Below are 9,359 nucleotides of genomic sequence, written 5' to 3' on the forward strand. Positions count from 1 at the left end.
GCAGGGCTATCTGAGTGCCCACACTAGACTGAGATTATAGTTTGAAGTGGAGTGATTGAGACTGACATGTGCAACTGTGAAATGTATTCTTCAGTGTACTGCACATATTAAAGATTGTTGCATCTTTTATTTGTATTGTTTTACAGGAAGTGAGATCCTCCTGTCATGTGATGAGGTCACGTGATTTTTTAATGATAACATTTTATATCACTGCTGTCTGTGTATTTTTAACATGAAGAAAAGAAGAAAGATTCTTTCAAAAATGAACATGGACTCCCCTGATGGAAAAGAGAAGGCGTCTGTCACAGACTTTCCAGCTCCCCTGTGTGACTCCAGTCCCCCATCTGTGGAAACCCATAGTGCGTTGAGAGCTCCAGATCAGAGAAAAGTCCTGAGTTCACTGAATTATAACAGGAACCTGTTAAAATATTTGAACGATGATCGCCAGCGTCAAGCCTCTTTCTGCGATCTTGTTATTGTGGTGGAAGGGAAAGAGTTCCAAGTGCACAAAGTGGTGGTGGCTGTGGGCAGCAGTTACTTCCATGCCCTTCTAACTAAGGACCCAAACATGGACGTGGTGACTTTAGAACATGTGACTAGCTCCATCTTCCAACACTTGCTCAATTTTTTGTACACATCAGAGTTTTTGATGCTGGAGACTGAAATAGACCTGGTCTTGGAGGCCGCAAAGTTTTTGGACATAATCGATGCGGTTAAGTTGCTGGCTGCTGAAAGTGAAGTTTCACCTCCTGCTGACAATCAGCCGTCTCCAAAAGCAACTGATGAGTCCGTGAGTAAACTTGAACACTGTCACAAATGCCCCTTGTGCGAACGGAACTTTTGCTACAAAAAAACACTGGAAAACCATATGGACAAAGCCCACAAGTTGGATCAATCAGATGTTCCCAAGGATTCTGATTCGTCCCCCAGGAAGTCAACACGTAAAAGGAAAAGTCCCGAAAAATATGACGATGCGGAAGATGTGGGGAGTGAGAGTGCAGGTTCAAGCAGTGATTTGGGCAAAAGCAGTCAGGATAGCACAGACTCAGAAGATTCTGACAGTGAGATGCAGGAAGAAGGCAATGCAGTGGAGGACAATGAGCAGTTTGTGGAAGAGGAGTATGGGGAGGAGGTATCAGGAGGTGATGAGGGACAAAGCGTTGGGGAGCGAGAAGAATCTGAACAAAAGAATGAAAACTCTGTTACTTTTGGAAATTTCCCTGAAGGTCTTGCACCAATTGTGTTACAGATTAACAACAAAAGGACTTTAAAATGCCCAAAGTGTGAAAAGGTCTTCGATCGATTTGGTAAGTATGTTGATATGACTTCTTTGCAAACACGTCTGCACCCCCTCCCAATCTGTTTTGTTGAGATTTTTTACCATCATTTTACCCAGAGCCCTGTGTAGGCTCCATGTCAGGCTGTATCAGAGCTTACATGTCAATGTATCAGAGTGTACAGTGCTAATAGATCCTTCCCCTGGTGACTCAGGGGCTGAGCACTGCATCATGAGGGAAGGGACAAAAGGGTCACATACTCCCCTACGTCTGACAGTACTGACAGATAGGGATGTGGGCAGGCTTGGTGTGCCCGAGTCCGTTCAAAACTGTCAGTGACACGTCTCCTTTCCAGCCCAATCGGCTGTGGAGGGGGCATTCCTAGCTACGTGTAACAGAAGGGCAGGGAAAGACCCAGCCACAGCTGAATGGGTTGAAAGAGGAAGGTGTTACTTAAAGTTTTGCACAAGCTTGGGCGAAAACTTTCACCACGCACGCACACATCCTCACTGACAGGCTGTCGCTGCCACAGTGCAACAACGTATCTTCCATACTTGTAGGCCATTTGCAATGCCATCAAAGCCTGACCGAAAAACTCCGGATATTTTGCATAGCTCCATCCTGTCCTGTGGCTGGGGCAAGCCAGCCATTGGGCATTCGCCCCAAGCAAGAGTGAGCACCATCCTTGTTCGTAGCTCCACGCATGCACTGTGCTCTCTCTCTCTATTGTTGAGGCACTAAGTTCAGCCATGGTGACTGGTAAGAGAGCACACTGTGCATGTGCAGGGCTGTGGGCAAGGTTGAGCACCCAGTGGCAAGTTTGTCCTGCCCACAGGAAAGGATGGAGCTGAGCAGAATTTTGGGAGTTTTTTCAGGCAGGCTTTGGGGTTGGTGCAAATGGCATACAGGTGTGGAAGATACATACATCATGTTCACAACATAGCATTTGAATGGTACCTAAATGCACCTCCTAGTGCCCATGCTTTGTAGCACAAGACATGGTATGGCAAAATGGTGCATTATATTTTATATTGCTGTGAAGAAAGGTAATGCATGTTCTACTTTCTTTTATTACAACCCATGATATTGCTGTATTGTGCTGTAACACACGACTGTGTTGGGGTGCCATTCAAATGAATGGTAAGGCAGTGTACCTAGTGCATGGTACTGCACACTGGGTGTGTTGTGCAATAGCATGCACTAAATACATTGGAGGGAATTTATCATAACTGGAGCAGCTATGCATGGCAACCAATCAGCTTCTCTCTTTCATTTTCAAATCTTAACTGAACAGACTGAAGAGAGAAGCTGATTGGTTGCCTTGCATAGCTGCTCCAGATTTTGTCTGCTCCAGTTTTGATAAATTTCCCCAATTGCATCTTTGCGTTTATCACAATGGTGTCAGCATCCCCCAAAGACTTTGTTGATGTTTGGTTGCAGGGTGGGGAATACCTGGGCCTACAGCTGATTGGGCTGATGGCCCCATGCCCTTTCTGTTCAGAGAGGCAACTCTGCTGTGCTAGAGAGTACATTTAAATCAATAAGTGGAATGACCAATTTTAAAAGTTGATTTCTGATTCTTACCGATGGCAATTTCTTAAATGAGAATAGTTATATGCTGGTAAAAGCTGTGTTGAGTATACTGTATATACACCTATCACTGAAAACTTGCAACCCATTCGAGGAGTCTGTGTAAATATTAGAACTGCCATTTATTTCCAGGTAAATATGAGAGCCATACTCGAGTGCACACAGGAGAAAAGCCTTTTCAATGTGACATCTGCAATTTGAGGTACTCCACCAAATCCAACTTAACAGTTCACCGAAAGAGGCACAACAATGAGACAGAAATTCCCAGAAAGGATCACAAGTGTCCATTCTGCAGCAAGCTCCATGCAAGCAGGAAGACCCTTGTGAAACATGTCAAGAGGTAAACCATTTGTACTGTAAACTTACTGCATGTGGGCACTTTGTTTTCTGAAATGAGCATTGTTTGTACAACAAGGGCTTGAACAATGGAAATCTCGTCTTAAGACCCCGTGTCTATAGTAATGCAAGGGGGTTTACAACTAACGTAGTTGGTTGGTTGAAGAATACTTGCCCCACTTTTGGTTCCTTTTTGTTAACTGCTAAAGTGCACTGATAGGTCATTATCCAGTTACCTTGGAACTACAAGCCCGGTTTGCCATGACAGCCATGAAATGGATGACATCAGCCAAGGAGATGGCATGGCAAACAGAGATCTTCTAGATCTTTAGTTATTTGCCTTTGAGGGGTAAGCAGGGCCGGATTTCCCACAAGGCCAACCGAGGCCCGGCCTCGGGGCAGCAGGGAGTAGAGGGGCAGCAGGGGTGTGGAATTCCAATCTCCTGATGCCCGGGACATGCAGTTCCGGGCGGGTAGTTGTGGGCAAGGAGAGTTAAATGTACAGCGGGAAAGCCGCCGCTTGTTTTGTACAAGTGATCTTGGCGACATTGTATGCAGTTTAATGAACGGTACTTTTTACGCTGATCACATACAAATTACAGTCTACAATATCCTTCACCCAGAGCTGTGTAGTACGAGGGTCTGCCCACCTGGATATGAATAGAATGGATTGCTTAGTTGCTGGTTATTCTATAGGTGAATAGACAGAAATTGCAGATTGTTTTCTGTGTCCCTTTTTCAGACTAAAATAAGTTTAATGCTAATGAGTGGTGTCATTCACGTGCTTGTCAACTTCAGCTTACAAGTCCTTAGATGTGGTGGCTGTGTTCTTGTGATCCTGCCAAAAACACACTTCCTGCTCTAGGGTGACATCATATGCTTATCATACTGTATCTATGGAGGAGCAGCCTTGTCACCCTAAGACAGGAAGCATATTAGGACTTCTCAACGCCTCTCATCGTTGTTCTAACATAAGAAGGGGAGTTGTATAGTCCACCGGGAGCACTCACACAGGGTTGATAACAATGTTTGAAATTATAGTGCAGCATTGTCAGCTCAATACTAGAAATTAGTAGCTCACTGTTCCTAACAGGATGTACAAACAGATATAACAAACTGCTTTTGAATGGGGTATTCAGGGATAAAGTTCATTGTTAGGATTTACGTACACTTTTTCTCTTACATAGGTACCTTAATAAATTTGCCCTCTGCTGTCAGCATGATGTAATAGTACAGGAATGACAGTATAACAGCATTATATAGGGTCTAGTTAAAAAAATTATCATATATATTCCCAATATTCATCCAGCAAAACGTCATGTATATTCATTCTGTGCAAGATAACCAGCTGTTGTGAGACTGCCTAGTGGATTTTCTCTTCTGGTCGAATGTTCTTTAATAAGTTTTTTCATAGAATGGAATAAACAGAGTGAATGGGAATATTACCACATTGTGGCCACTAGATGGCGCTGATGATCATAGGAAATAAATATCACTGGAAGGAATGAACAGATAAATATAGCCGTTGCTGCTAAGGGGATAGCAATGGTTACATTCATATGATCATTTTAAAAGCAACCAAAAAGCTCTCACTTTACACCAGCGGTTCTGGATTTGCATCTGGCTATTGGGGTGTAAAGGACTGATTTGCATGGTTCTGCCTACTTTCCTGAAATAAGGAATAATTCTCTAACTTTTGGATATGTGATGGAATGAGCCATGTTAATACTTTCTGGTTTATAAAAGCTTTACTCTGCTATGGAGGAAACACTGAACCCTTGGACAGATTGGTTGTGTTCTGTATTTGCATTTACTATCCTTAGACATTTGTGCATACAGTATAATGTGCATCCAGCTTTGCATGGGGATTACCGTCTGTTCTACAGCCAGTGTTTGCAGAGTACAATTAATTTTCCAACATTTGGAAAATATGGACTTCATATGTAGAGCAACAGATTGTATAGGCCCCGTGTATGGCCCCAATCTTTATATATGATGACAGATTGTTGTAACAAAACAGTCATTCTGAAGTAATGACTGCTGCAGCAATCTGTCCCCATATTCTGGTGCAGTATTATTTTAGATGTTACTTGTTGCTGTTATTAAAAATGGTGTGAAAGGTTTGAGACATAACCGCACAGGCAGGAGAGGTCCTAACCGTCTTGATTGTTTGTATGTTTATTTTCCCATGTATGCAATTGTTTGTTAAATAACAGAGACTAATATATTTACTATTGTTTTTTTCAGGTTCCATGCAGAAAAAGCACAAGAATTTCTTGCAATCAAGAGATTAAAGAGTGAGGGTTGGAAGTGTGATGTAGGTCTTTTTAAAGAATTTTGTTTTTATTTGTTTGAGGGAGTATTTCTTCCTTTCTTTATTACAGGCATTTTTTTTTAAAGCGGCAACAGTTTATACAGTGCTTTACATACCATTCATTCACATCACCCCTTGCCCTGAAAGCGATTACAATCTTAGGCCTCATTTACACATGCCATTTAGGGCTGGCAGCGGATACTTGCGGCTGGAATCACAGGGGGTTCCAGACACCTGCGGCTGCTTCCAGGGCCGGCCATATTTCCCCTGGATGTGTGGAGATGCGTGAAGAGCGGCAAACATCTGCAGCTTTACTCAGCATGTCATCACTTTGTACAGTCTGAGTGTCCACAGCTGTCCAGAACCACCTGTAATTCCAGCAGTGAGATTCCACTGATTCTCCCCGCCGGCCCTAAAAGCAGAAATGAGGCCTAAGGTCCCAATCCCACATACACACACATACTGGGGCCATTTTAAACAGAAGCCATTTAACCTACCTGCAAGTGTTTGAAGTGTGGGAGGAAGCCCACACACATAAGCACAGGAAGAACATGCAAACCTCATGCAGATAGTGTCCTGGCCAGGATTCTAACTGAGGACTCCAGCGCTGCAAGGCAAAAGTGCTAACCACTAAGTCGCGAAGACAGGGTTAAATACTAAGGTTAAATACTAAGGTTCTAACACACAGCAACTAAAATCCAAGACCCTAAAGCGTGATCCTTATGAAGACGAGCTTCCTTTTTATATTTATTTTCTGTCTGTGAAATAGTAAACAAATAAGTGTCAAAAAAGCCAGACTGCCTATCAGAAGCAAGTAAAGAGCATGTATAAGTTTCTGTAATAAATCTTTCAAATCCAATTTTGCCTTTGATTATGCTGATTTACTTTAAAGGAGAACTATGGGGTCAGTGTTTTCCCCATAGTTCTCCTTAGGGTAACGGGAGGACACAAACTAGCGTCCTCCCGTTACCCTAAGCTCAGTATACCGCGAGCTACGGCTCGCGGTATACTGAGACGCCGCAGCCGGAGCGGACCCCGACATCGATGTCGAGATCTGCCCAGCTGCGTGAGTGACAGCTGGCTCTGCCTATCTAGAGGCAGAGCCAGCTGTACCCGCCCCTCCCCCGTCCGTTCCGCCAGTCAGCGCTGGCAGATCGGAGAGGGGAATCCAGCCCCTCCCCTGTCACGGCAGAGAGCCGTGACAGAATCGAGAGGTGAGCGAACGCCGGTATGTGTTCCCTCACCTCCCGTTCTACTGAGCCGACCTGTGACAGTCTCATTGTCACAGGTCGGCTAGAACTATGAGGTGAGTGGAAATCACTCATCTCATAGTTCTCCTTTAATGAATATCTAAACCCAAGAATATAAATGTGATATGTTGTAGCTTACCACTCCTTGTCCTTTATCTTTGGAGGAGCAGAATTGTCACTCTAGACAGCTCTTCTGATTTGGACTACAATCACTTCCCCCACTCCTTATATCCACTATGTGTGTGTGTGGGGTGTTCTCTAGTTCACAGAACATGGTTGAGAAGGCTACTAACATTATTTGAGATTTCAGTTCAGTCCAAAGGAAGTTACAAGCACACTGAATTTCTGTCCGGATCAACCGAGAAATTTTCTGTATTTAGCCTTAAAAAAAAAAATTCAATGTACTACAATTTTGTTCTCGGGTTTAGATATAATGTAATCCTCTATATACAGGTTAACCACAGACAGGTAGTACCATCAGGACTCTTCGTAAATATATTTCCTAGGTTCATTCATGTATTGTTATAGGTGATTGATTGCTTTTAGTGATCATCACATTACATTGTGAATGTACATAACCTGTATAAATATATCTTTCATTTCTTAGATCTGTAATAAATCTTTCACAAGGCGGCCCCACTTAGAGGAACACATGATCCTTCATTCACAAGACAAGCCATTTAAGTGCACCTATTGCGATGAACACTTCAAATCTCGCTTCAAAAGACTGAGGCATCAGGAAAAATATCATTTGGGTATGGATTTTCTGTTTCATTTTAAGTTTTAATACTGTTGATGTTACATCAGATGGTAAAAGGGGTTTTCACCCTTTAAGCAAAATGTGTGAATACAGCCTGTTGGGTCAACAATGTTAACATTGCACCTGCACATATGCTGTTGATTGAATTAATAATATTGTGTATAACATTTTGTCCGCTTGCGTTTCCTCTTACTCTATGACTAAGGCTGGCCATACATCAGTAGAATTTTGTTAAAAAGAATTCACTCGTTTCATTCAATTTCCTAATAATCTATGGCAGGGGCGTAACTAGAAATCACAGGGCCCCATATCAAAATTTTGTATGGGGCCATGTGATTTCTAGTTACACCCCTTGCAGAGCCCACCTGAAATCCCACACAGCCCACCTGAGAGTGACTCTGCAGAGCCCACCATAGACTATGGTGGGCTCTGCAGGGTCTCAGGTGGGCTGGTCACACCCCTGCACACCTCTTACCTGTCACCCCTGATCCGCTGTCAAACTTCTCCGCCTCCTCCTCTGTCGCCGGCGGGCCCCGGCCTTCTCCATCGCAAACTGTTGGCTGTCACTGACTCAGCAGCTGCTGTGAGGAGGAACGCGCCGCTGCATAGATCACTGACAGGTTGTCCGTGATCTGGACAGCGGCGCGTTCCTCCTCACAGCTGCCAGTGACAGCCAGCAGCCTGCGATGCCATATTGACCCAGGCAGCTCGCACGGCATCAGGAGGACACCTATGTTCCTCGCCCTGGCCGAGCCCCCCTGGGCGATAGTTTCGCCACTGGTTAATGGTGTCAAATGGACGCACATTTTTGACTGTAATGACAAAAAAAAAATGGATGGAGCAGGATGAAAATTTATTCTGAAACAATTGAAGTTCTAACAGTGAATGTAATTTTCCTTTGAGAAACTCTATTCATTTCAAAATCAAATGTTAAAATCAAAAGAAATTTTGAATGACGTTCGTCAAGTCTCTGATGAGATTTTCTGTATGAATGTTTGTACTAAAATCTACCAGTGTATGGGTAGCTTAAGGAAGGGAGGCACCTCAGTGCAATTTGTATTGACTCATAGGTGATAAAGGTTTGGGAGCCATTGACCTAGTGTGAGATGAGCTGAGACAAACTACCGGTAGTACCCGGTATTGGGTGGAGCTACTATTGCAAAGACCTGAATCGAGCCTTATTCTTGCCCTGTTGGGAACTGTCAGTGCTTGCACCCCAATATCATGGCATACAGCTCCAAGACTGCTACCTCTCAGAAGTGCTTAGTTCTTTCCAGAATCATTGATTCAGCTTCAAAAACCCATTGTTCTCAGTGGTTTGCCAAGGCAGTGCCATAAATACTTAGAGCTTAAGAGAGCTTTAAACGGTTAATTGGCAGGGGTGCCAGTGGTTCAGTCCTCTTCAGTCAGAATTCACTTATACATTGCACCAGTGTTTCATCAATCCTTCTGTCTAATGTTCTGTCTAATGTTAGTAAACCCTTAAAAGTTACACTGGTCATGCGGCATTAACCTAGTAAAAGCCTGAGGGCACATTTGAAGGAAAACTGCAGTTTTTCTTTAAGTGTGCATTTCCCTCCCTTTTAGATGATAAGCCCTCTTGGGCAGGGTCCTCCTTACCATCTTGTCTTGAATTGTATTGTGATTGTAATGTCTTCCTTACATTGTAAAGCGCTGTGCAAACTGTTGGCGCTATATAAATCCTGTATAATAATAATAATTTTGTTAAAATTAACACAACTATATAAATGACACACAAGCCCTTTTCTTTTTAACCGTATTAAAAATAACTTGATCTATATTGCGATTTCCTCTTACATACACTTCCCCCC

The 9,359-nt window shown here is 43.3% G+C and overlaps 1 protein-coding gene across 1 annotated transcript in view; it reads left to right on the plus strand.

Moving 5' to 3' along the window:
• Nucleotides 1-268: 268 nt before the first annotated feature.
• ZBTB41 (zinc finger and BTB domain containing 41) overlaps nucleotides 269-9,359 on the plus strand; it is a 16,991-nt gene continuing 7,900 nt past the window's right edge. The window contains exons 1-4 of the mRNA XM_018564547.1: nucleotides 269-1,307; nucleotides 3,000-3,207; nucleotides 5,451-5,520; nucleotides 7,375-7,522. Of these exons, the coding sequence (XP_018420049.1) occupies nucleotides 269-1,307; nucleotides 3,000-3,207; nucleotides 5,451-5,520; nucleotides 7,375-7,522 (1,465 nt within the window). The remainder of the gene's footprint in view (nucleotides 1,308-2,999; nucleotides 3,208-5,450; nucleotides 5,521-7,374; nucleotides 7,523-9,359) is intronic.

Source organism: Nanorana parkeri, unplaced genomic scaffold (assembly GCF_000935625.1).
Source record: "Nanorana parkeri isolate BGI_ZX_2015 unplaced genomic scaffold, ASM93562v1 scaffold759, whole genome shotgun sequence".
NCBI lineage: Eukaryota > Metazoa > Chordata > Amphibia > Anura > Dicroglossidae > Nanorana > Nanorana parkeri.